Source organism: Epinephelus lanceolatus, chromosome 9 (assembly GCF_041903045.1).
Source record: "Epinephelus lanceolatus isolate andai-2023 chromosome 9, ASM4190304v1, whole genome shotgun sequence".
Lineage (NCBI taxonomy): Eukaryota > Metazoa > Chordata > Actinopteri > Perciformes > Serranidae > Epinephelus > Epinephelus lanceolatus.
Window position 1 is genome coordinate 26696942 of NC_135742.1, and position 26968 is coordinate 26723909.

Below are 26968 nucleotides of genomic sequence, written 5' to 3' on the forward strand. Positions count from 1 at the left end.
CACATAAAGAGCTGCAGTACACAGTAATAATAGCACCAGTAGTAATAATAATGGTCATTTCTCATTGAGTTTATTTGGGATTATGACTCCATTTACTAATGACAGGGGTGTGTGGTTGCCTGTCGTAGCATAGCAATTTGTTTTTCATTTATTTTATCAATATACTGGGGGGACATTTTATATGGATTAGCCTACTGTAGTTTTAATGTGCTGAAGAGGGAGCTGAGTCAGAAGGTGAAGCTTTCGATGTACTGGTCCATCTATGTCCCAGCCCTCACCAATGGTCATGAGCTCTGGGTAGTGACCCAAAGAATGAGATCACGGTTACAAGCTGCCAAAATGAGTTTCTTCCATGGGGTGGGTGGGCTCAGCCTTAGAGATAGAATAACGAGCTTAGACATCCGGAGGGAGCTCAGAGTAGAGCTGCTGCTTCTTCGTGTGGAAAGGCCTCCAGTTGGAGGTGTTCTGGGCACGCCCCACTGGTAGGAGGCCCCGGGGCAGACCCAGAACATGCTGGAGGGATTACGTATCTCACCTGGCCCAGAATACCTTGGAGTCCCCACAGGAGGAGCTGGAAAGCGTTGTTAGGGAGAGGAATGTCTGGGGTGTTTTACTTTGCCTGCTGCCCCTGTGACCCTGCCATGGATAAGTCAATGAAAATGGAATGGAATGATCTGTACGCGTGACATATATTGTACGTCTGTCCACCCTGAAGGATGGAGCCCTCCACAGTTGCGCTTCCTGAGGTTTCTACCAATTTATCACTGTAAAAGAGTTTTGTTGGAAAGAGTTTTTCCTTATCCACTGTGAAGAATGCTGTATGTTGTAAAGCCCTCTGAGGTAAATTGTGAATTGTGATATAGGACTCTATAAATAAAACTGAGTTGGGGCGTCGGTGGATTAGTGGTAGAGCAGGCGTCCCATGTACAAGGCTGTTGCTGCAGTGGCCAGGGTTCAACTCCAGCCTGTGGCCCTTTGCTGCATGTCCTTCCCTCTCTCTCTCCCCCTTTCACACTTAAGCTGTCCTATCAATTAAAGGCTAAAATGCCCAAAAAATATCTTTATAAAAAATAAAACTGAGTTGAAACCCTACCCCTGCCCCTAAATATGGCTCTGTAATGAACTGGTAGGGCCATGGTGTGGCCTGACTAAATCGAATTAAAATCCCATAATTAACTTCATGAGATTTATATCTAACAGATGAGAGGTGCCAGACCATGATTCAGTTATTAAATGCGTGGATGAATAAATAAGTAGCGCTGGTGGTGGGTTGGAGAGAGGGGAGGAGAAGTTCCTCCGCACGATTGGGACACACCCACACGGAAGTCAGATGTGGTCTTTATTTTGTTTGCCTCACATTTCCTCGGGAATTCTCCGTGTGCGCCACTCACCATGTCGAGCACTGTGAAGAGCCTCAAAGTCACCTATAACCCCATCAATGAGAAAAACACTTTCACCAGTGGCGACACTGTCTCGGGTGAAGTCGCGCTGGAGGTGGCCAAAGACTGTGAGATAAACTCTCTGTTAATTAAATTCAAGGGGAAAGCAGAAGTCCTGTGGACCGAGCGCCACGGTCAGACCACTGTCGTGTACCACTCCAAGGATAAATACTTCAGCATCAAGCACTACTTTGTGCGAGACAAGGATCACAAAGGTAAGTGCGTAAATGACGCAACAAAAATTTGATGAATGTTTCTGCTGTGTTGCAGAAGTTTCAAAACAAAAGCGAACAAAACAGAGTGAATGTTCAGATGCGAGTCTGCAGAAGTTGTTTGGGACAGTGAAAAACATCCCAGGCAGACCCCCTCCCCCTCTGTGCGGAGTAATATAATTGTAGGCGGCACCCTGTTTACATATCTTTGCCCGAAAGAGTCTCATGGCGCAAACAGTAAATGTCTGGAAAAGACACAAACTGTTGATATGATAAGGTGAGATGCAGACAGAAGTAATGGATGGTGATATGTTTGCAGAAGTGCTCACAAAAATGTACAGAACTCAATGCTCTGTACATTTTGTACACACACACACACACACACACACACACGCAGGCCTAACAAAAAAAGTACCTAATTTAGCTAAGATTTAAATCACTGTTAGCCGGGACTCATTATTTTGGAAAACAACACTGTGGAAACCCCAAACACAATATGATCATAGTGTCAAAGTATGACCCCGTTAAATGCTGATAAATGATTGGAGCTGAAATGATTAGTCAATCAATCGATTACTCAGCGGACAGGACATTCATAAGCATCATGGGTCAGCCGTTAAAGTCATTTACTCAGTGCAAAAACATCTCTGCCTCCAGCGTCTTACTTGTGAGGATTTGTGGCTTTTGTGTGTAATCTGAACCTCCCTGGGGTTAGATGTCGCCTTAGGTCAGGGGTCTGCAGCCTTTACCATTAAAAGAGCCATTTTTGGCCAAAACAAAATGAAAAATAATCTGCCTGGAGCTTTTTATGGTTATTTAGTTCTTAAACTTTGCAATGTTGGTGGTGAAATCAATTTAACCCATTCACACACCAACAAATTCTCATTTTCCCCCTTTTTGGGATTAAGAATTCATAGCTAGCTTATCTAGGGAGACTCAAGACCAGCCACTGCTACTGAGGTTTGGCAAAATATAGAGGAAAAGGCGCCAGGTCGTAGAATGACGAAGCACATTTTAGTTGACGAAATGTTAAAACATTTTTTTATTCAGTGTATAGGCTACACATTTTTGCAATTGGAGAATTCAAGAATCACTTTTGGCCTACAACAGTGATCAGTGAAAATTAAAATCTTAAAAAATGACGTCATTCATTTCCATATCATTTTTTGAAGTCACATGGAGCCACTGCAGAGGGGCCAAAGAGTCAAATGTGGCCCCGGAGCCGCAGGTTGCCTACCCCTGCCTTAGGTTGACAGAAATTGTGATGGCCATTTGTTTTTTCACTATATTTTAACATTTATTTTAGACCAAATGTTTAATAGTTCACTTAACAAATGTTGTTTACATTTCTTTTCTGTCAATGCTTTCTTTAGAAGATGACAACGAAATACTGCTGACAACCATGAATGGAGACACACGTGAGTATATCACAGTTCTGGCTCAGTTGTGTTTTACTATACAGTTGTTATTTAAATCAAGAATAGCTTGATACAGGTTTGTAATGCAACAATTGTGTTTTATTTTAGCTTTTAATTGCTCGTCTACAGTATTTTATTGCTTCAGTGAGCTGAGAAGCCAAGGCCGCGTTGACCAACCACTCTGTTGTGCTATCACAAACTAAAAACAACCCACAATTCCATTAGCAAAGAGTTGCGGGTGTACATTTATTCTCTGCTGCCTACCAAGCTTGTGAAAACATTTCAAAGCTGTGTTGGTTTTCCAGCTCCTGTGTTTTTATTCTGTTATTACATCTGACCTGAGGCCTGTGCTACGGAGCCAGTTCAACTTACCTGGGATATCTTTTTTAGTATCTGGTTTGATGAACCCTAACATTGGCTGTCTGTTTTTATTATTATTATTATTATTTATTATTTTATTATTATTATTATTATTATTTATTTATTTATTTAATGAAATACTGTCTTTTCCCCCTAGTTTTCATTGCAGGTATTTCATGTTATTTTGAGCTGCAGTGATGGAATCAGAGTGTAAAATAGCAGCACTATCACTGCAGACTAAAATAAACTTTGCATAGTAAAAATGCTGCTAAAATCATGTGTTTAGTGTTGTAAACAATCTCTGTGTTTGGTAGAAGCTCTGTTATAAAGCCAGAGGAAATACAGCCTTGGAACAGTGACATGATTCTACTGACCTGTGACAATATATAGGCTACTCATTATTACCTGAGACTTCGGACTTTTGTCCATAAATACTTTTTCTTTAGTGATCTGATTGGTCAGAGGTCGGGGTGTTGACAGGCTTTAATCTGATAGTTAACCCGAAGTAGATTAGCTGTTCATCATAAGTTACCATGGTGATTTATCCTGGTAAAAATGGAACCAGCTTCATAGCACTGAAAACCCAGAGTTAACCCTAAAGTTACCTCGTTAACTCCAAATCCTGCTTCACAGTACAGGCCTCTGATGCTGTAGGCGAGGTCAGCCAGCTCTGATTCAGATAAGAAACTGCATTGTACCACCACACCAAGTCCACCTACATCCAAAGCGTTAGTCCAGACTTGAAACTGACTGTGAAATAAACAGTTGTTGGAACATGTTCTCCCTCACCAGCAGCTTTACAACTTCCTGTTGCTTTTCAGACAGCAGTGTTATTGCCCCAGGGTGCCACATTTACCCGTTCACCTTTCAGATCCCGCTCCAGTAAGTAATCATTCTTTTAATGGTTCCATAATGACTTGGCTAGACCCGTATGTTCTCCAGACTTAGTTTATTTAACAATACTTACATACGTTGTCTTCTGAAAAATATCTCAATAGATCAACCTCGGGTTCAGCTTTTATAGACCTACTGTAGAGTATGTGTATTCATTCGATAGCCAGCTTTCTTGTATGTGCAAGGCATAAAAAGTGCCCAGTCAATTCATCATGTTCTTCCACTCTTGTGCCACAGGGAAATGCCCTCCTCCTTCACTGGCTCTGTTGGTAAAATCATTTACTCGCTGGAAGCCAAGCTGTGCAGATCAATGAGGATTAACAAGAAAGATTCAACCAAGATCAACTTTGTGTCGAAGGCGGACCTGAGCAGTGACCCTGGGCTGATGGTATGTGCTGAGTTACATTTTCATTCCTGTCAGTCCAGCAGGGAAGAAAAAATGTGGTGGTGACAGCTGCTGAATGACTATAATGCAGCCCAGGTGTTCAAGGTGCTTCAATGCCAGCAGCCTTCAGGTGTAAATATATATTGACTGGGTATGTTCAGTAAACCAGTCCTGTATAAACAAGCTTTGAAATGCACTTAGTATACTCAGTGTCATGAGTGAGTTATCACTTTTAGGCCATGTAGTGAAATGGAAATGTTTTCTTTTTTGTTTCCCTGTTAGAGATGTTATCTAATTATTTTAACAGCACAACTGTTGCGTTAGCTCCATTTGCATGGCTTTTGTTGTGCTGGGGCGCCGGACAAGGACATGTGAGACACCAGAGAAAAGCTAAAAGGATAGGTTTTTTTTATTTCTCTCTCTGTTGTTGTTTAAGTGTATTGCATTACTATGTTTGGTCTTGTTTCAGATGCCACAGCACGAGTCTAAGGATAAGAAAATGAAATTTTTCACCTCAGGAACAGTAGCAATGGACGTGAATCTTGAAAAAACAGGTTTCTTCCAAGGTCAGAGCCCTTAAAGTGACATTGACTCTGTTAACTCTCATGCCAAGGCTTGTTTTGATATTTCTGGTCTCTTTTTTCAGGCGAAGGATTAAAGGTTCTGACCTCTGTTCAGAACAACTCCTCACGCGAGATCAAGCCCAAGTACTGTGTGTACAGAAAGCACAGCTTCTTTGCAAATGGGAAGAGAAGACTCAATACTAAAGACCTCTTTAAAGAGGTGGGTGAGCCCATCCCTCCTTCTACCAGCGTAAACGTCACACAGGTCCTCCCCATCCCTCATGATCTGGAGCCCACCATCCTCAACTGCAGCAACATCAAAGTGGAGTACAGACTCAGGGTAAGTTTCTAATTCAAAATGTGTGTGCTTGTTTTTATGTGACTGTGAACAAGAAAGATCATATGTCTCAAGACAATTATATGGATTTTTTAACATTTCAAATCAAGTCAGTTGTTCCTATATAATTTGAAATTACAAGTTTGCTTCACACACCCCTTTTCCACCTAATTAGCTCTGTTTCGTTAGCTCTGTTCAGGATTCATGGACCCTTGGTGCTATCTAGTAAACCCAAGTAGTTTCCCAAGTTTCCACCAGTTTTAACCATTATAATCAAGGATGTGTCATTAAAGGATGGTGTTGTACAATGCATAACAAAAATAAACAGTAGTATTTTGATTGGTTATTACAGATATTTGGGTTTTATCCAGAAAACAAGCATAGAAGAAATAATAAAGCCGTAGCTGGTAACTTTCAGGAAAAATAACTTTAGTCATATTTGCCAAAACTGTTACTATATTAAATTTAAAAAAAAAAAAAATCTTAGGCCTAGATAAGAAATTAGCTCTCTAGCGCTCCCATTTTGTTTGATCGGGTCAATAATGGAGGGGTCCCCTCAGATTATGTGTGGTCATATGCCTACAAAGTTGCGTGGTGATCGGTAAAGCCCTTGAGATGTTATACACCTTTATGTGATGAGCCACGCCCTCCGCAATATTCATTGCCTTATAGAAGCTCAGTTTTAGTAAGTTTTCCAACTTTTGCCAAGAGGGAACTTTAGATATTGGTCCCTAGATTATGTTCACCGAGTTTCATGCAGATCGGTCAAACTTCCTAGGAAGAGATCAATTTTAAGTGTTTTTCAAAAAATTCAAAATGGCGGAAAATCTATATAACCGGAAGTTATGGGGTCTTGAGGCAAATTTGTTCCTCATGAGGAGAGGCATCTCTGTGCAAAGTTTCATGTCTCTACGACATACGGGGCATGAGATATGCCCATTCAAAGTTTGCAATTTCAGTCGGTTGCTATAGCGCCCCTCTTTGGCCAATTGATGTAATATTGCTTCATTTGCATCCTCCCATGACCCTCTACCACTGTGCCAAATTTCACATGGATTGACCAAGTCAGTGAGGAGAAAAACGAGGAACAGACACACATTTATATAAACCTTAATTTAATCAGGAGGTCCATTGAGATTGAAAATCTCTTTTACAAGAGAGACCTGGCCGAGGTAGCAGCCAATCAGAACACATTTAAAATGCAGTAAATACAATGTAATACAAAAATCCACAATAAAACAACTATTCAAACGTAGTGTCCTCTCAGGAAAAACAAGCACATGTCTCTGTCACCACATTCTTTATGATGCCCTTGAGCATTGTCTTGTAGTGCACCCAATGGCCTTACCAGTCTTGTCTTGTCAATGCCTGCTCATGAATCACAGTCAAACTGTCAAACTAGCTGTGCCGATCAATTATGAATCAAGATTTGTTATCACATTGCCTGTTTCTCGCCTTAAATGTTTTCAAAAAAATATTTTAGTGTAGTCTACTGGTTGTGAGAAGTTTTTGGCTCAACTGTATCCAACATGGCGGCTGGATCACAAACTTTATCAATATTTAGTGTCATACTTGAGTTTGGCCATGTCGTCGAGCTAGTTTGCTGTCTCTGTTAAGTAGCTGTCCTTTAGTCGCTCACTCTACAGCAGGAAACAGCACATCAAAATACAAGCTTTGCACCGGAAATTCAGTGTACTTAAAAATAAAGTTTTTTACAACTTTACATGTTTGCAAGTCACTTGTGGTCCATTCAGAATGCACCCACGACCCACCATTTGGGACCCACTGATGTAGAAGACTATCATGAATAAGACATCTGCTGTGTCTCAAATTGCGTACTTCTGTACTTTCACTTAATATTTTGAGTGCATAAGTGCGTTCACACTGAGAAGTATGGAAAAATGCAGTGCATCATGAGTACCCGGATAGTGCGCTCAAAACGGTCAAGAAGTTGAGTGTGGAACTATGGACACTTGGCGCCCTCAATGGTTGCCATCTTGGCTATGTAGCGGAAGGGGAGGGACCACTTTTCAAACTGGAAATAGCGGCTGAGGACTGTGCGACCGCGAACGTCACTGCATTGTACAAATACATGTGTTTTGTGCACTAAGCACCACTATACTGTTGTCGGGTATAAGCCAGCAATATGTTTACTGGGTTAATTTAGCAGTCTGTAATAATTTGGTACCGCGAACGATAATGCGAATGCTAATGCTAGTTTGCTAACTAGCTAATTTGCGGTCGTCATTTCCGGTGAGTGCACAATGGCCGTGTTTGGTTTGAGACAACACTACCCTGTCGGAATTCGTGCACTACGCCAATGAGTACATAGTACACATAGTATACTACATGTAAGTGTACTAACGGAAGTATGTGAATTGAGACACGCCAATCGTCTCTTTCCAACCTGTAGAATATGACACGCCTACTGATATTGTCATGGTTCCCACTTCAGCTCAACAAAAACCTGCTATTTTTTGGTTCCAACCAACTTTTTGGGTTCCAAACCAGTTTATGTACAGTACAGGCCAAAAGTTTGGACACACCTTCTCATTCAATGCGTTTTCTTTATTTTCACGACTATTTACATTGTAGATTCTCACTGAAGGCATCAAAACTATGAATGAACACATGTGGAGTTATGTACTTAACAAAAAAAGGTGAAATAACTGAAAACATGTTTTATATTCTAGTTTCTTCAAAATAGCCACCCTTTGCTCTGATTACTGCTTTGCACACTCTTGGCATTCTCTCCATGAGCTTCAAGAGGTAGTCACCTGAAATGGTTTCCACTTCACAGGTGTGCCTTATCAGGGTTAATTAGTGGAATTTCTTGCTTTATCAATGGGGTTGGGACCATCAGTTGTGTTGTGCAGAAGTCAGGTTAATACACAGCCGACAGCCCTATTGGACAACTGTTAAAATTCATATTATGGCAAGAACCAATCAGCTAACTAAAGAAAAACGAGTGGCCATCAATACTTTAAGAAATGAAGGTCAGTCAGTCCGGAAAATTGCAAAAACTTTAAATGTGTCCCCAAGTAGAGTCGCAAAAACCATCAAGCGCTACAACGAAACTGGCACACATGAGGACCGACCCAGGAAAGGAAGACCAAGAGTCACCTCTGCTTCTGAGGATAAGTTCATCCGAGTCACCAGCCTCAGAAATCGCAAGTTAACAGCAGCTCAGATCAGAGACCAGATGAATGCCACACAGAGTTCTAGCAGCAGACCCATCTCTAGAACAACTGTTAAGAGGAGACTGCGCGAATCAGGCCTTCATGGTCAAATAGCTGCTAGGAAACCACTGCTAAGGAGAGGCAACAAGCAGAAGAGATTTGTTTGGGCCAAGAAACACAAGGAATGGACATTACACCAGTGGAAATCTGTGCTTTGGTCTGATGAGTCCAAATTTGAGATCTTTGGTTCCAACCGCCGTGTCTTTGTGAGACGCAGAAAAGGTGAACGGATGGATTCCACATGCCTGGTTCCCACTGTGAAGCATGGAGGAGGAGGTGTGATGGTGTGGGGGTGTTTTGCTGGTGACACTGTTGGGGATTTATTCAAAATTGAAGGCACACTGAACCAGCATGGCTACCACAGCATCCTGCAGCGACATGCCATCCCATCCGGTTTGCGTTTAGTTGGACGATCATTTATTTTTCAACAGGACAATGACCCCAAACACACCTCCAGGCTGTGTAAGGGCTATTTGACCAAGAAGGAGAGTGATGGAGTGCTGCGGCAGATGACCTGGCCTCCACAGTCACCGGACCTGAACCCAATCGAGATGGTTTGGGGTGAGCTGGACCGCAGAGTGAAGGCAAAGGGGCCAACAAGTGCTAAACACCTCTGGGAACTCCTTCAAGACTGTTGGAAAACCATTTCAGGTGACTACCTCTTGAAGCTCATGGAGAGAATGCCAAGAGTGTGCAAAGCAGTAATCAGAGCAAAGGGTGGCTATTTTGAAGAAACTAGAATATAAAACATGTTTTCAGTTATTTCACCTTTTTTGTTAAGTACATAACTCCACATGTGTTCATTCATAGTTTTGATGCCTTCAGTGAGAATCTACAATGTAAATAGTCATGAAAATAAAGAAAACGCATTGAATGAGAAGGTGTGTCCAAACTTTTGGCCTGTACTGTAGGTTGAAATGCTGCGGATGTTTCAACATTAGGTGCAGGAACCAGAAAAGAATCTGCTCCATGTTGGTGGAAAAGGGGTAGAAGTGCTTTACAGTCTGCAGCATGGATCATCTTACACCATCAATTCAGAAAAGAAAACAAATCCCCAAACTTCCCAAATCTAACTCATGACATCACTAAAATACTGAGAAAAAGTAACAATACAGCTGCACTTCACTTTTGAAACCACCCCTGTCTCATTGTCTGTGGTGTTTGCCAAAGGAGTCAGTTACGCAAACAGGGTGTGAATATTTGTAAATGTATACAATGCTGGTCGTTCTAGTAATTAAATAAAATCCAACAATGTAACATCATCAATTTTTTCCACAGGTCTACCTCGATGTCAAATATGCCTCAGACCCGGAGATCAAATTTCCCATAGTCATCCTGTCGGCTTCTCAGGTTGCTGCCAAGGCACCACCACCTGCTGCTTCTGGCTTTGGATTTGAATCATTTGGGAACACAAACCCACCAGTCTGGGGCATCATGCCGCCACAACCACCAGCACCAGCGGCAGCATTAGCAGCACCCCAACCTTTCGATCCCCCACCTCCCTATGGATCATATGGGATGTACCCGCCTTTGTCAGGTTTTGACAAAAAATACTAGTGATGAGACTGAAGATACTTAACAGTATCAGTTTCATTAGTGATGCATTTTGTTATGATGTCCACTAAATATTAGGTGCTACAATACATTTACTGCTCTTAAATCATTCAAATTTTGCATCATATTGTGCTGGAGGGCATTTGTGTTCTTTCAAAGCTTTGTGTTTGGAGTGAAACCTGGTTGATAGAAACTGCCGCTATCCACTGCTATGATCTGTAGCTCTTGTGTACTGTATACATGGGAGCATTATGTATTGTACAGTCCTTGCGGAATTTCAGATACCCCTGGCTTCATCTCTTTCAAGCTGCAGGATTGTGCCGTCTGTGATTGTGCGAAGCTCACACTAGCTCATAGAAAGAGCGGGGAGCACTTAAACACCAGTGCATATCCTAACTTTCAGAGGTGTAAATATTGTTGAAAAAGAGGCATGTTTCATTTCATTTCAACTTGGAATCTAATAGTTCTCCTGTTTCAGATGAGACTGTGATATTTTCTGTGTGTAGAAACGCTGCCATGCAGATAGTGAATGACACTAATGTACAATTCATTTCTGCCCTCTGCATTAAAAGGCCATTCCGATGATTTCACACATGAAGGTCAGTTTATCCATCAGGGTTCGGCTACTCAACCTGTGGAAACTGTCCAACGTGTTTTTTGTGGCTGTGTCGAGAGCTCTCTATGGTCTGAAGGAATAACCCTTGTGATGGCCTCTGATGATGTCATAGGGGTTATCTCAGACCTTAAAGTAACTGACAGAAAACTCTGCAGACTTTAAAAGATAAGGGCATTTACCAGGTGTTGTGAAAGACATTGTCCAGTTGCATGGTGGGAATTGTAGGATCCAGCATATTCTGTCTGGACTCATAGGGGCTGAAAGTCAGGAAATCTCAGCCTCTGTTAGTTAGTTGTTGGAGTACTCCCCCAAAATCCCCATCTTTTTACTAATTTGAATAAAATCCAATTTTATTTTTTTTTTCATTTTCTTACAAAAACTGTCCTGTAATAATGTGAAAAAAAGTGTTGAGGGGGCTGCTCTGATGCTTCATTTCTGTATGTCTGAGTGAGTGAGTAAATGAAGCAAAGATATGTTATTGTCCCTGGAATATAAACTGTTTTGTTGATGGGTGGAAACACTAGTTGTAGTCAGTTTTTGTGCTCAGTGATGTGATTGAATGTCACCATTTTTATCCATTACATTTCTCTGTCCTGTTTTCACTGAACTCTCCTGTGGCCTTAAAATATACTATCCTTGTATAACAAAGTAAAGTGTATCAAGTTCTTGCTCCTGTTTTGTCTGTGTTCTTCCATTCCACACCACATAACTGAAGGGTAGGTCAGTGTCAAAGGAATATTTATACACGCACAAATCTGACTGTGAGAGAAAACTAGTGTCTGGTAAATAATAGCAATTAAACTGGTCTTGTGCTCTAAAAGGAGCTGGTTATTCAAAACAGGTAAGAGTCTTGCTCACTTTTTCCATTCGCTGGTTTCCGCCAGGTGACTAATTTGGTTATGATGCAACACATGAATGCAACAGAAAGACTGGTTTGATTTTTTCTTTGCATTTGTGTTTATGATTTAAAAAAAGACAGTATAAAAAATCATCTGTTAAGGCGAGACACTGCAGGTGAATAGGGTAAAATTTTAAAATAATAGATATCATCATGAAACTTCCCCAGCTGATTACTTACAATAGTATGAAAAAAATGTATTACAAGTTTTTAAAATTTTAAAGTTTAATTATGCAAATTAGGCAATGTCTCATTAAATATGCACTGATTTGCATAGATTTTAGGAAGACAAATCTGAATATCTGATAAAGCCAGGTGCAAATTTATTTTCATTTTCTTTACATATAAGATAAAAAAAAAATTACAGATTGATTTAAGGATATTTTCTTTTATTACCTAGAAAATCAAAATACACTGTCTAGTCTTAAAAAATTGATTTTCGCCCATATTTTTGGGAATAAAATGTCACATAAATCAGGATAGGAATGATTTATTAACAAATCCCTCTGTGAATATCTTAAGAATATAGCTATGTGTATAACTGGGAAGTTTGGTGTACATAGGTGCTACATAGGCTGAGATGTTCTACTTTGAGTATTACAAAAAACTCATTTTGAGAAAATGGCATTCAAAGATTTACATAATAACATAATACAAGTAGACAAAATGTAATGTAAATTCTATTTAACTAAACATCACCCGTGTATATAGACGTCTTTTAATTCAAATATTTTGATTCCACAGAGTTGGCTCACACGTGCTGCACCCAAATGAGGATTCAAATTGGCCTAGTGAATTCATACCCGCTACTTATGCTGCCACCCAAATACAGTGGCAGTGAATGGAATTTCATTTGTGGTGTGGTGGTGAATTTTCATAAAAGAAATGTCTGTAAGAAAGTGGACACCATAGACCAATGTTTTAGTGTTTAACCCACTCGAGTTGTTCCCAAATGATTGTCAAAGTGACGTCTGTGGATTATCAGTAACCAGGTTATTGCGTAGAGACTTGTCTTTGACACTGACCTATTGAAAAATTAAGCTTTTGCTGTTCTGAAAGCCGGTGAAATAAGTTTCTTTTAGTGATTTATATAATTTCCATTCCCCCACTGTGACTATTCTGAGTCATCCAACAGCAACCCCTTGGACTAAATTTCCATCATGTCAGAGAGCACGTGCTAATAATAATTTATTCATTTGATTGGAAAATGTGTCATGTGAAACACTGAGAAAGCGTAGCATGTGACAGTCATGAGCCCAGGTGCAAACGACAGGTATTATCTCCGCCCACTGAGGTGGCTGTCAAGAGAGCACACTCCCAGTCACAGTGTGCGTGTCGCATCTGTGCTGTGGGCACAAAAGGGAAAACAGGTTCAACACAATTTGCATGCCTGAGATCATATAAACAGTGCGGAGCAGGTGCTCGGGGTTCACAAAGCTTGACTTGGTTTCACAGGAGATTTTGACATTGCTCTGTGGAGCATGACCATCACGAACTTCTCAATTGAATATGATGCCATCAACAGCAGAAACATCTTCACAAATGGAGATACCATTAATGGGAGAATCATCGTGGAGGTGTCTAAGGAAACTAAAGTCCAGTCTCTTGTTTTTATATCACAAGGAAAAGCTCGTGTCCGCTGGACTGAACATTACGGGCAGTATCATACTCATGTGTACTGGGCTGATGAGAAATATTATGATGTCAAACATCACATCTTGAGAGAGTCAAGACAAGATGGTAACGTATTAAATGATACATATATTGATATGCAGCACATTGTAGGTAATGCAATGACTATATAAACTGTTTTATGACTTAAAGTAATTCTGTTTCAGGAACTGAAATCATTGGCAAAGGACGACATGTGTTCCCTTTTTCCTTCCAGATTCCCGACAGGTGCTTATTCTTTACCTAATTTCTAATTTTAGATTGATGTTTTACTTCTTTTCAAATCATTTAACTTTCTCGTGATTGTACTCCACAGAAAAATCCCATCATCTTTCAAATCCTGCATTGGCAAGATTGTTCACAAAGTGAAGGCAGAGCTTAAACAATCAATGAAGCTGACAAAAAAGACCAAAACACACTTCACATTTGTGTCCAAAGCTGACATGGATATTCCAGGACTTCTGGTGAGAAATAGTCTTGAAAAACAGCTATTTTGTGAGGAATGTTTTCGTAACAGAGGAGACAGTTATCTGACCGTGTTACCCTGATGTGTGCGTCTGTTCTTAGGACCCTCAGTATGGTAGCAAGGATAAATCTGTCAAAGTTTTCGGCTCTGGAAACATCTCAATGGATATTCAAACCAAGCGGATGGGATACAAGCAAGGTAATAATCCCTCACCTCAAAGAGGAACAGTTTACAACATCCTACATGTTTCGTCAAGGAAACTTTAGTGACAAACTCTTGTTTGATAACACCCTACTCCTACCTAACCTGTTAGGTGAGTCAACTGAGTGCCTTGAAAAAATGTTTTTGTTGGGTCATGAGGTGGACTTGATGCCAGCAGAGGAGAACCTCATTCCTTGACACTGCAGCAGTTGCATACCTTAAAATGCAAGATCATTTTTCCTGTGCTGCTCTCTCCATCTTAACACTATAGATCAGTGTATGAGCTGTATGTACATTGCAACTACAGCTGTTCTTCCTTCAGTGCTGAAATCTTTCTGAGACAGCTAGATAACAATGTGCACTGGTCTGGGTGGGAACGTGAAAGCAACAGGATAAACAACAATGCACAGAGCGTGTGTGGAGCGGGGGGGTCGGGGTCAATACATGTTCAACAAGTTTTTGCCTTGGTGCACTCTAGCAGGTTAATTCAACCATGGCCCAGCTGTGGGAAGCAGGAGGAGGCTGTCACCTTAACTCACAGGGGCAGGCCACTCAGCAGGGTTTTGATCAAGTGGACAGAAAATGTTGTATAGTGGCATCATATGGGACTATGTATTTATGGTTATAATTATTTTTTAAAAATAATCCTAACAGTTTTCAGCAGATTTGATAAGATTGTACTAGATTTTAGTGTGATATTTACATTTAAAAAATGTAAAATATAAATAAATAAAAAATCTACTTGTCACACTCAGTCAGGGATGTTTCGAATGGGCACCAGATTAGATAATCTGAGAACACCTGGAGGGCCGGCTGCTTTTCAAATCATACAGGTTATTAAAGAAAAGAATCACATACAAATGAGACAAACGCAACCATTTCATCTTTTAGTGAAAAAGTATTTAACTTTACACCACTCTCGAAAGCGGCGTCCCTCGCTGTTGACATCACACTTCCTTGCTGTGGCAATGTCTGCTGCTCAGCAGGAAATGTCTGCTGTTAGGTAACGCTTGTTTACCATCTGTTTATGAAAACACATTAGTTCCACCTGCGTACTTCCTACTTGGTGCATTTCTACAAACTGTACGATAGTCCCGCCATTGTGAGGCAGAAAAATGCAAAGTGATCTGGCATGAATATTGTATGGTGGGTCACATACACTATTTTTTGAGCAACAAACCGTGGGCCTTTTAAAATTGCATGTCTGATCTAGTGTGACAAACTGCAGTATATAACACTGTTTCTGAATGACATCAGAGCTAGCTTTGCATTTCTGTACTGATAAACTTTGACAAACAAAGCAAAGCAGAGACGAGATACCCCAAAAGCAAGATAACAGTAGGAAGCCAAACATTAATGCCAAACTAAAGCAAGACAAAATTAAGGTGAAATTTAGACAAGCAAGAGTACGCAAAACCATAGTAAAAAGATGACAGATAGAAATTAATTTAGTTTATTTAGTTCATTTTCCAGGAACTTTTATTTCCAGAAAATTTATTTACCTGGGTAAAAGAACTCCTGGTAATCTGTGTGGTTTGCGTTTCCATCGCACGTCAACGTTCCGAAATTTTATTTTCAAATCAGGCTGACGATGTATGGGGGAGTGTCTAATAATCTTGCTTAAGTTTCTTCAACTTTTCACGAAGTTGTTTCGGCATGTGCCCTATATTTAGCTCCACCAGCTTGTTGGCTACACTTCCATAGACTCGGTCGTTCCGAGTCACCAACTCGAAGTCCCGCTGAATTTCTTGCTCGGCAAATAGGCTCAAAAGGGGCTAGACCCTGTTGTCCGTCCACTTCTTGTAGCTTCTCTTCTTCAAATGATCAAAACACAAACTAAGTGAAGCTTTTAGAAATGAAATAAAGTTTGCAGCCACACTGGCACAGAAGTTCTTCAGCAAACAGCCCCGCCACTCAAGAATTCAGGGGAATCTGAAAAGTCCTAACCCCCCTACTAAGTACTTTTTTGAGGGAAACTTTGGGGTTGAGGGAAAGTTTTTCCCCTGGGTAATTTTGGTGGAAACGCGCCGAGGTTTTTCAAAATCCAGGGTAGATGATAAAAGTTCAAAGAGATCACTGATTCTGCAAGCCTAATATCCTCAGACAGGTTGTTCCAATATCTGCAATAAGCTAATAACAGCCAATATAACAGCCTGGCTGATTCATCAGTCCAGCTCTAATGTTTACTACAGTATGATATTAATTTGCATGGTTGTAAAATATTCAGGTTAACCCTGGAATGGGTCTGTATATGAACGCTCACCTTGGATATGGATGTAGAGAAAATGCATGTTCACTAAGAACTTAACGGCAGCTAAAATCTTGTTTTTGTTGACGTCCAGTAGTTTTTCACTTTGCTCATGTGATGTACAAGTGTGCTGGGAAACCATGACATCACAGTTCAGCCTATTTAATGCTTGATACTATCTTTAATAAAAATATAGGGATTTCTCTCTGTTACACTGGCCACATCCAGGTCGGCCTAATGCGTATCATACAGAAACTCACTGCACACACATTATCCTCTTACACAGTCAGAATTGTGATCGCCTACTGATTGGGCTTTGAAATTGATAACCTTTCTTTCCTCCATTTTACAGGTAGGGATCTAAAGGTCATGGCTGAAATCAGCAACCAATCAAGTCGTTCAGTGAAGCCCAAATTCATACTGTACGAGAAGCAGAGTTTCTTCGCCCAGGGTCGCAGGAGAGTTAGCACAAATGAGATCCTTAAGGAGAAGGTGGAGGCTGTTGAACCCTCCAGGAAAGAGACTGTGACCAAGGTGATCACCATCCCCAGAGAGCTACCTCCCTCCATCTTGAACTGCTCCATCATCAAGCTGGAGTACAGGCTGAAGGTAAACGTCACTGTAGCTTGTGGGAGGCAATCCTGCATTTCCTCTTCCTGAGATATTTAAATGCTTGAATGCTATTTTGTTAAAATAGCTATACTGCCATGCCTTGATATATAATATACAAAAGGGAGTGTTTTCTCCTCTGACTGTTACTTAAATGACCAAGCAAATATTAAAAGTAATCAGCGCAGGAAACTCCAGTGAAGACTAATGAACTCCAGAAACTCCTTAGACCAAACCTCCAGGAAACCAGAGGGGACCTCTAGTGACAAAACAAAGGAATAAGAAACATAGTAAAGCCTCACTGTCTTGAGCTAGATTGACACAAAAACTTCCCAAATATGAATTTCAACATGTATCTAGAGTTTTTGAACCCACCATTGTTTTTGTTGTGTGCCAAAGGAGTAAGTCATGAGCACACTATGTATATAAATGTGACTGCACAATAACTCTGGTGGTATAAAGAAGAAGATAATATCCAACAATATAACTTTTTTTCCACAGGTCATTCTAGATGTCAAACTTGCTTCAAACCCTGAGATCAAACTCCCTATAGTCATCCTACCTGAGCGCCCTGCTGAGAAACAACTGCCTCCTTCTGCCGGCGTTGGATTTGAAACATTTGGGAACCAAAACCAAGCAGCCTGGAACATGGTACCACAACCACAAGCAGCACTTGGAGCTCTGGATCCCCCACCTCCTTACGGAGCATATCCAAATTACCCCTCATTTACCGATTACAGCAAATGAAGCTCAGCGTAAGTTCAATCAGGAATCTTTGTGCTCATCCATTCACAATTCTCTCCATCCCACTCCCACTGCTTCCTCTAATCTGCTGACTATGGGCGTTCACTCTTCCAGTTGTCCAATCAAACTTTGCCATGATCTCTATCAGCCAATCAGGGTGCTACTGCCAAATTTTAAATCTGCTCTCCCCTCTGCTGCTGTCAGCCGTCATTTTAGGCAGAATTGTTGCGCCCTCCTCCACCCTGTTCACCTCCAGCCATCGTATCCAGAGTCAAGGACAAGGTCAACAAAGGCTCATTCCTCTACTCACTTCTCCAGCTTCCTCTCATCTCATCTTCACCACCTCTACCACCACCAGCGTCTAGACCCCGTGGGGTTCCCTATACAACCATGGATTCATCACCCTCCTTAAATCATACCATCTCTATGGGGTCTAATCGCCAAAGACTTTCCACATTTTTCATTCTTATGTGCAGATTCTTTTTACTATATAACTCTCCTGATTGCAATAAGGTTAATAATTCACAGCAGCAGGCTACAGCAGGCTCACGTCTTAAACTCCACTGCCACAGATTTCTTTGCTTTATTCGTGTAGTCTGCAGCCCCAACCAAAGTTTTCCATGCAGCTCTCTCTGGAGCCAGAAAAAAATATCGACTTTTCAGCTATGCTATGTAGCTGATCTGCTGTCAAACCATGTCTTTTTAGTGTAAAATGTTTATTCGGAGTTCTGCAGAGGCAGAAGTCCAACATTGCCTGCAGGAACACATTGTTGTGTATGCTTATGTTTGCAATATTTTTAGCTGTGTAACTGAAGATGCTTTGAATAAATAGTTGATATCTTTGTGTAAAAATAGTAATCATATGATTCTTGGTCCGTTCCCAGTCGCGTCGGTGCCATTTTTAAACCATGAACTGAATTCCATGTGTCGGAATGTTATGTTCACACTAACTAAATGTTAATCAGCCTGCTCAAAGGAGCTGTATGCAACATGCAGACCATATCCCCCCCTCTCACTTAAAATCATGAAGTCTAAAATCATCTTTTAAGAAAAGATCCTTTGGCCAGTGTGGAGATTTTGCACAAAATCTATTTTAAAGCAGAAAATTGAGCCTGCAGCATCTCCTGGCAAACAGACTGTGGCCAAGGTGATCACCATCCCTCGAGACAAACTGCCCTCCATCTTGAACTGCTCCATCTCAAAGCTGGAGTACAGGCTAAAAGTAAACAGCAGCATGTTACGGTCAGCTTAAAAGTTGTTGAACGTGTACTGACTCTTAATCTTTTACCCTTAAAGCAGATGCAATTTCATTATATTTCATTGCCGAGTTGTTCTACATATTTCTTTGATCAAATATCCTGTAATGAAACAGTCAGTTGGGATTGTTTTATGCATGCCGAACCATCTTCTCGGGAGCAGGACACTTTCTAGCGTATAAAGTCATCAATACAGGAAAGACATAGCTCTAAAAGGACGCTTGGTCCCTTCCTTTATCATCGATATTGTATTCCTGCCAGGTGAAAGTCCTGTGTCATCCCCCTAATTAAGATTAACAGTATATCATGTTATCCGAGTCAGCAGCAATATTGACCTCATGTTTGTTTCTACTGTCTCATAATAAATACTTAACATATAATATTGTCAGTGAACAAATAAGCAGAATAAATCCCATATATTGTTTTAGTGTTGTACTGTGTTTTTTTTACATTGTTTCAATAAGAATTACAGAGGAATACCAATTAATTTGCACACACTGTTATAATCGTTTGTCTTAGTGGATCCATGATGCCAGTCTTAATTCATTTGGCCTAATTTCGCCTGCAAGGCAGCTGGCTAGAGTTACCTGTGTGAAAGTGACACCTGCAGCTCTTGGTCATGTGATCATGTGTGACACAGATACAGCTTTTGGACAAGTTCGCTGCTACAGTGCTAGCCTCGCCTGATCCTTGTTCATCAAAGAGAGGCCCCACTTCATGAGGTATTTTTGCACAAAAGGAGGAGTCCTGTCATGACTGTAAAGCATCTCTCTGTGGACTACAACAAGGTGAATGAACGTGGCACCTTCTCTCCTGGGGACATCCTCTCTGGCAGGGTGACAGTGGTGACCAGCAAGGAAACCAAAGTGCAGTGTTTTCTGGTCAGAGCCAAAGGAAAAGCTAAGGTGACATGGCATGAGCAACAAGGACGAGCCAGAGAGACGTACAGCGACAAGAAGAAATACTTTTATTTTGAACATATTATTCTTCAGGATAAAAACAAAGGAGATGGTTGGTACTACCACTCCCTTGTGGCACAAAGAAAAGAAACACCTTAACACTTTTAATGTGAAAGATACTTCAAAGTCTGTAAACAAACTGATGAGTGTGTGTTTAACAGAAATGTTTCTCTTTATAAGGTTCAGAAATCATCCGCCCTGGAAGAAATGTGTATCCATTCACCTTTGTGATTCCAAATACGTGCGTGTACTACCTGTTTATATTGATTTTTTTAAATATTTATAGTATATTGAACCCTTCTTTTCCAGCTGGTGAAATAATATAACCTCCTTTATGTATTTGGATTATTTCCCCACAGAGATATGCCTTCATCTTACGAGGGGAAATGGGGCAAAATCACATATACTTTGCGTGCACAGCTGACTCAGTCAATCTGGCTCGTCCACAAAACCAAAATTGAGTTTCCTTTTCTGACCAAGTCTGAGTTCCCCTTTGCCTCCAAATCAGACATGATAATCATCGGACTTAAGGTATGAATCTGGCTTTTATTTTAGATCTTGTGCATCCAGTTTGGTTTATAAGCGTGATATAATTATAGTATGTAATATAGCAATCATCTGTGCAGCTAATACCACCTTAAATTGGTACTTAAAGATCTGGCTTCCTGACAGTTTATGTCTCTACTTGGTAGGAGCGACACTTTGCAACCAGGATTTCATTTTATGGCTCTACAAAGGTTACTATTAATGTTACCTCTGAAAAAATGGGAGTAAAGCAAGGTAAACAGATGTCACTATAATCATATTTTTTTCTGAATGGCCTTAACTGAATCATTAATGATGTTTTTTTCCCTCCTCAATATAAATAGGTGATGCAATGGGAGTTTCTGTGGAGGTACTCAATGAATCTGCACGCTCAGTAACACCCAAGTTCTACCTGTGTGAAAAGCAGACCTTTGTAGCTCAGTCAAAGAGGATAGTACACACAAATGACACCCTCTTTGGGATGGGAGACTCAGTTGCAGCTGACAGCAGTCGGACCATAACCAAAGTCCTGAGTGTCCCCCCACAGCTCCACCCTACCTTCTTCAACTGCAGCATGATGAAGCTCGAGTACAGACTCAAGGTATTTATAGTCACTATATTGTGTCATGGATTTAATCCTCTGGCTTGTATACAGTGTGGTTGCAAAAACACATCTGTGACTTTTTGTCAAGCTGAACAGGAGTATGCATCATGACAACAGCACCACATAGTGGCTGTATGAGGGGGAGAAACAGAGGAGGAAAGAAAGGAGGGGTCAAAGGGGACAGCCCTTGGTGGCTCGTCTCCACACTAACAGTATTAACAGTTGTGTGCCTTTGGTTGCAGGTCACTGTCGATGTCCCTCTGGCAAGAGACTCGGAGATCAAACTTCCTCTGGTCATTCTGTTGGGTTCACCAAAACCACATCAAGAAAAACCAAAGAGATCCATCTGGTTTAGAAAATTCCCTGGTTAAAAATATGCATTGGATCAGCTGTTTCTCAAACTCTGTCTGTCGTGTTCCCCTTTCAGAAGCTGAAATCACACAATTTTTGATCAATTATTAACAATACTTGGGGAAACAACTGATTAAAAAAAGATCCATGTTGCATTTCAGTGAAATAAAGGTCAGCATGACAGCACCGGCAAACTTTTGTGTTTATTTTCCCCTGCATTCATCATACTTAGTCAGCTTTGTTTCACTGTAGATTTCTTCCCTGGTCATCCACGCCCCTCCTGCTGTGGCTTTATGGCCCACCAGGGGGGCCTGCCCACAGTTTGAGAACCATGGTATTAGCTCAAACCACAGTTGCATGCATGTTGTGTGACAGAGAGCGACAGGACTCAAAATAACACATATATAGCTGCTATAAAGAAACCACCTCAAGTAACTGAGAGATCATTGTGTGTTCTCTTGTCCACTAGATGGAGATGTGTCACTAATTAGCCTGTCGTAACAGTTCATTAGAGTGTATGTGCTTAAATCCAAGTAGTCAGATCTTCCGTTTGAATCAAAGGACCAGTATCACATTGTAAAAATACTCCATTACAGCCGCTCCTGGGACTGACATATCATTAATATTGATATAGCATTTTACTGTTAGAGCTGTTTGAAGCAGAGCTAGTCTCACTACTTTATACATATTTAGGTAATTTAATTAGAATAATGTAACGTGGTGTGCTGCATATGTCTGTTTTCATCTTTGGAATCATCTCTAATCTTCTCTGCTCTCTTTTATTGGGTAAAATCTTGAATAATTTAACATCTTTGATCCTCAAACAGTCGTTTAAATGAAACCATGTGAGAAGTTTAGAGAGGAAATGTCTCATTGGTGGAACAGCTAACAAATCATTGACATGTGAAATGCGCCCTAACCAGACACTGCTTTTTTGGCGAGGGTGACAAACTAAAATGGTTGGTTTGATCTTTAACCATGTACTCTGTTTTATAAGTTTTACAGTCTTAGTTTTAGAGTTTTATAAGTTTTATAGTCGACATGGTTTTGTATGTCAGATATTTTTCTGATAAGTAACAGCACCTGTCAAATGTGGTGGAGTACAAATCAATAATTTCCCCTGAATTGTTGTGGAGTAGAAGTACAGACTGGCATGAAATGGAAAAGTATAGTACAAGTACCTAAAAATTGTACATATACTTGAGTAAATTTACGTAACTACGCTCCACCAGTGTGTCGAAAAAATTAATCCTTTAATAACATAAACTTGTTAAGGTGAAGACAGGCCTCTTCTGTATGAAACACTGATGCATTTGAACAGATATGAATAATATACATTCAAGAAGTCGTTCGTCATATCCTCACAATTGCGACCGGGACTGTACATTGCAGCACACAAGAGACAAACAATGACTCAGTAAGATCTGAGAATTAGATGTTCTGTATTTCTCACGCTCGTCCTTGTCCATGGACTCATTTTGCAACAGAGGAAAGTGCTGAACAAAGGCACATTCATGATTCTAACAGTACATGTGTTACCCAACCAGCGGTTAAGTGAAACCAGGCCCATGTTCTTGACAGAGACTCAGAGATCTTTCCCTGCCCAGGAGGGGAAACATGTTGAGCTGAGCATTTTATGGTTGGGATCCATCCTGGAAACATTAGATCTGGCTATTGTGACACCACATACAGCACACCCACCTACCCAGAGAGAGAGAACAGTGTTTGATTGTGGCGCACAAATAAGTCCAAACCATTTCACGTTCAGCTCACAAACCAGAGAGGAAAATTGTCAGTGTTCTACTCTCAACATTAATAATACAAAAGCAGGAGAATGACCAACAAAAACAGGCTTCGGATCCCACTGCTCTGGTGCACATGTCCTCTGCACCGCTGCTGTGGGATTTGAAAAATTAAGCTCATATTTCCGCTCAAATCTGCTGCAATTGACTTGTCATCATGTGTTACTTGAGCCTGTTAGAAAGTGTATTAATATTTGAGTGGAAACACATAAAATGTAATTTGAATAATATGTCAAACAGCTTTTAATGTATCACTTGTTGTAAGTAACTTTGATAGTATAATGACTATGTGGGTAGAGGAGGACTGACAGCCATTGACATTACTCAGCAAATGTTGAAAAAATGGAAAATACACGGCTGCATGATTGAAGAGAAATTTGCAGTGCGGTTTTATGGAGTGCAGATTTAGCTACTTCTGCCTCCTACACCTGCATGAGGATATCTGCAAAGCAGCAGTGTGGTTCATGTTCTTCAATAAAACAGAAACTTTCAGAGTGGTTTGGTATGATTCAGAACACAGTGTGACAGATTCCTCTAATCCCTGAATCCTACACCTGCATGAAGACGTCTCCAGAGCAGCAGCTTCATGTCATTCTGCTCATTTTTGGCAGCAGTCGTAGTGTTGGCTGTGCTGTAGCAGAGCCTGCCTGGTAACCAGTCTGGCTCCGTGTACAGTGTGCAGGCTGTCAGCCAGCCAGCTCCCTCCCTGCGCGCACACACACACACGGGCATGCACACATACACACACACCATGCACACACCATAGCCTTGCCTGGTTTTGGAGAAAGGGTAGGGAGGTGTGGCCTCTGGCACCTCCCACCTCCGTAGCCAGAGCCAGTACCATGACAACCATGCGGGCCTGCTGGCGACTCCCTGTCTTCATCGGCCACGGTTGCCATGGTAACTCCCCAAAGGGGCTCCCGCAGATCAGCGGGATGGCCGTCCAGTTGACTAACCCTCTCCCAGCTGGGGAACGGCTGAGAGAGCGAGCAAGAGAGCGGAGTGAAGGGGAAGGGAGGGTGTGTGTGTGTGTAATGTGTGTATGTGTGTGTGTGTGTGTGTGTGTGTATGCGTGTGTGAATGTGTAGGATGGCATAGCTCAGCCTGAGGAGGGAAAGAGAGAGAGAGGCAGTGTGCTACATAGTGAGAGAGGAAGAAGAGAGACCTCAGAAAGTCACTGGAGACGGATAGTCTGACCTGCTGAAGCGGCCTATCTCTGCCTACACGCAGCCTTCAGCTCGCTCGCCTGATAACAGTGGGCAGAGACGCTTTGATGTAAAAGCACATTATGTTTAACAACAGTCACAAATATTTCTTAATTCAATTGTCCTCCCAGGGATAGCTTTGATCCAACACCCTCCTTTAACTAACTGCTGATTCACGACTCAAATGAATGTCCTCGCCCCTTCGTCTCACTTTAACCAATTAGACAGAACGATACTTCTCCCAAAAAGTGTGTCTCTGTCATCTTTCTTCCATTTTCCAATCATGTCACTGACAAGTACCACGTTTTGAGTTTGGACTCAGCAGAGCAGAGCCACAGATGGCTCTGTGTAAGTAGTGCGGTTGGAGAAAGAAATGGCGTTACTAGGTCCGTTGGCTGCAGAGTACTGAGGGGCTCTAATTGCTCCAAGCTGTGTCCCCTTGAAGGCCCAGAGACACACAGATTTTCATGCGTGTGAAGGACTAGCAGCAACCAAAGCTGTGTAAATTCATTTAATGCTCAGATTTGATATTGTTTTTTTCCCTTTTTAATATTAACCACGGCGATGCTGCCCGTGCTTTAATGCCACATAAAGACACAGATGATCCAGTGGAGTACATCATAATGAAGTTTTTATTTTGGAAAAGGAGAGAGATAAACTTCCCATAGTAAACATTTTCTGATCTACTGTAAGTGCAGAAAAGTTTTGATTTCTTCTTTTTCATATAAAATCCTTCTCATTATTTTAAACGTATAAAAAGGTGACACAAGGCAATTCTGTCAGTGTTACAGAAGGCAAGTTGCCAAAACATTCTATACTAATTCAAATCATCTACTTGTTTCTCCGTTTATTTTCTCTATGATACGTGCAATAATACTTCTATCCTAAAACTAGCTCTACATAAAGTGTGTGACTATATTGTGCACTTGTAGTGGTAACCTTTGGAATTACAAATTGATTTACTGTTTTAAAAAAATCCCTTGACACAAGTTGTTTGATTACACAAAGGATATAAAAACAAAAAGCAGTTCAACGTTATTTATGAAACTCAGAGAAGCACCCTCCCCTGCATAGGTGGACATTGCATATCTTGCAGCCGAACACGCTCTCATGTCGCAGGCCCTTGTTGGTGCAGTTCCTGCAGCGACGAGAGCGCTCTGACATGCGCTCCAGACGGTGTCCGTACTCTATGGGTGAATCTGCGTGTCTCTTGCGTGCTGCCCGCTCCATGCCCCTCGCCCCCTGGTAGTCTCCAATCAGCTGCTGTGCCAGGCGCACCCGGAAGTGGCGTTGAGTGAACTGCTTCCCGTTGAAGCCTGCTGGCGGCGTGCCCCCTCTGCTCTCCCTCAGGATGATGTAGGCATTGACGATGCACAGGTTGACGTAGAACCACAGGAAGTAGCGCCACCACTTCTTGCACGGCCTGCCGACCTGGTAGCACTCCCTCAGCTGGTCGCACAGGTCGACGCCCCTCATGTTCTCCTGGTACAGCAGCAGGGGCAGAGGTCGAGGTACACCGAAGGACAAACCTGAGCAGTTCATGCTGTCGCTCTCCCCCTCACCGTCTGTCTCAGGCTGCTGCCGCCCCGGGCTGATACCCACAATCCCTGGGGCAGAGTTAGTGGAAAGGCAACTCACCACCTTGGCATCCCGTGTCACCGTGGCGACCAGGTTGCCACGCTGGCACTGGTAGAACTCACCCTGGGATAGCTTTCCGACATTACGTGGCCGCAGGACCTCTGGGTAACCTTTACGCCCTGGCTGGGTGGGTCCGCAGGCATACAGTCCATCCCTCAGCAGCCGCTGGAGGAGGGGCACTGAGGTGAAGAAGCTGTCCATGAAGAGATGGTGGTACTGACCCTCCAGGCCGCGCACTAGGGAGGTCACCACCCTGTAGCCCAGGGAGGTGGCTGCCTCATCTTCACCGGGCTTGCCTACGTAGATCTTGGCCCGGTGGCAATAGCCAGTGCGCGAGTCACACAGCATCCACACAGTCAGCCCTTTCCTCAGGGGCCTGGAGGGCATGTACTGGGTGGGGGAGAAACGTCCCTTCATCACAATGGCACACTTGTCTATGGTCAAACAGCGATTGGGTGTGTATGCATCCCACATGGTGTTCTCCACCACATCAAGGACAGGCCTAATTTTGAAGAGGGCGTCATACCCACGCTCCCCACGCACAGGCTCAGCCTCACGGTCACACAGCTGGAGATACTGGGTGAGCTTCTCAAAGCGCCTGGCTGTCATAGTTTTTTTAAAGCCTGCGTTGCCTATGAAAATGTCACTGGCCCAGTACATGCCAGTGTCTGGAAGCTGATTGATGCCCATCAGAATGTTGAGACCTACATAAGCTTTCATCTCTCTGACATCAGTGGGGTGCCAGTGGGGGTCTGATTTTCCACTCCTCCTTTG

At 41.9% G+C, this 26968-nt stretch overlaps 3 protein-coding genes across 4 annotated transcripts; all 3 read left to right on the top strand.

Annotated features, from left to right (window-relative positions):
• Window positions 1-1340: 1340 nt before the first annotated feature.
• LOC117253169 (arrestin domain-containing protein 3-like) lies at window positions 1341-11685 on the top strand. Its single transcript, XM_033620547.2, has 7 exons — window positions 1341-1654; window positions 3025-3069; window positions 4251-4311; window positions 4561-4711; window positions 5178-5274; window positions 5355-5611; window positions 10126-11685. Exons 1-7 carry the CDS (start codon window positions 1393-1395, stop codon window positions 10402-10404), a joined length of 1152 nt encoding a protein of 383 aa, XP_033476438.2. The 5' UTR covers window positions 1341-1392; the 3' UTR covers window positions 10405-11685.
• A 1592-nt stretch (window positions 11686-13277) lies between these two features.
• Window positions 13278-19535, top strand: LOC117252257 (arrestin domain-containing protein 3-like). Of its 2 annotated transcripts, XM_033619009.2 has the most exons (7): window positions 13278-13655; window positions 13754-13814; window positions 13903-14050; window positions 14154-14250; window positions 16854-17110; window positions 17612-17865; window positions 18059-19535. In XM_033619009.2, the coding sequence occupies exons 1-6, from the start codon at window positions 13397-13399 to the stop codon at window positions 17855-17857; spliced, it is 1068 nt and encodes a 355-aa protein (XP_033474900.1). In that variant the 5' UTR covers window positions 13278-13396; the 3' UTR covers window positions 17858-17865; window positions 18059-19535. The 2 variants fall into 2 exon arrangements, with proteins under 2 accessions (XP_033474900.1, XP_033474899.1); XM_033619008.2 differs by having other exon boundaries at window positions 17612-19535.
• A 38-nt stretch (window positions 19536-19573) lies between these two features.
• LOC144464282 (arrestin domain-containing protein 3-like) lies at window positions 19574-21743 on the top strand. Its single transcript, XM_078170779.1, has 6 exons — window positions 19574-20121; window positions 20250-20310; window positions 20429-20600; window positions 20762-20849; window positions 20939-21195; window positions 21441-21743. The coding sequence occupies exons 1-6, from the start codon at window positions 19863-19865 to the stop codon at window positions 21567-21569; spliced, it is 966 nt and encodes a 321-aa protein (XP_078026905.1). The 5' UTR covers window positions 19574-19862; the 3' UTR covers window positions 21570-21743.
• Window positions 21744-26968: the final 5225 nt, after the last annotated feature.

Excerpts from the sequence above, each read along its gene's own strand:
- LOC117253169 (XM_033620547.2), top strand. The coding sequence starts at position 1,393 with ATGTCGAGCACTGTGAAGAGCCTCAAAGTCACCTATAACCCCATCAAT. Across the intron at positions 5,275-5,354 it reads AAAAACAGGTTTCTTCCAAG|GCGAAGGATTAAAGGTTCTG; the intron begins GTCAGAGCCCTT and ends CTCTTTTTTCAG. Across the intron at positions 5,612-10,125 it reads AAGTGGAGTACAGACTCAGG|GTCTACCTCGATGTCAAATA; the intron begins GTAAGTTTCTAA and ends TTTTTTCCACAG.
- LOC117252257 (XM_033619008.2), top strand. The coding sequence starts at position 13,397 with ATGACCATCACGAACTTCTCAATTGAATATGATGCCATCAACAGCAGA. Across the intron at positions 13,656-13,753 it reads GAGAGAGTCAAGACAAGATG|GAACTGAAATCATTGGCAAA; the intron begins GTAACGTATTAA and ends ATTCTGTTTCAG. Across the intron at positions 17,111-17,611 it reads AGCTGGAGTACAGGCTGAAG|GTCATTCTAGATGTCAAACT; the intron begins GTAAACGTCACT and ends TTTTTTCCACAG.
- LOC144464282 (XM_078170779.1), top strand. The coding sequence starts at position 19,863 with ATGACTGTAAAGCATCTCTCTGTGGACTACAACAAGGTGAATGAACGT. Across the intron at positions 20,601-20,761 it reads TGATAATCATCGGACTTAAG|GAGCGACACTTTGCAACCAG; the intron begins GTATGAATCTGG and ends TCTACTTGGTAG. Across the intron at positions 21,196-21,440 it reads AGCTCGAGTACAGACTCAAG|GTCACTGTCGATGTCCCTCT; the intron begins GTATTTATAGTC and ends CTTTGGTTGCAG.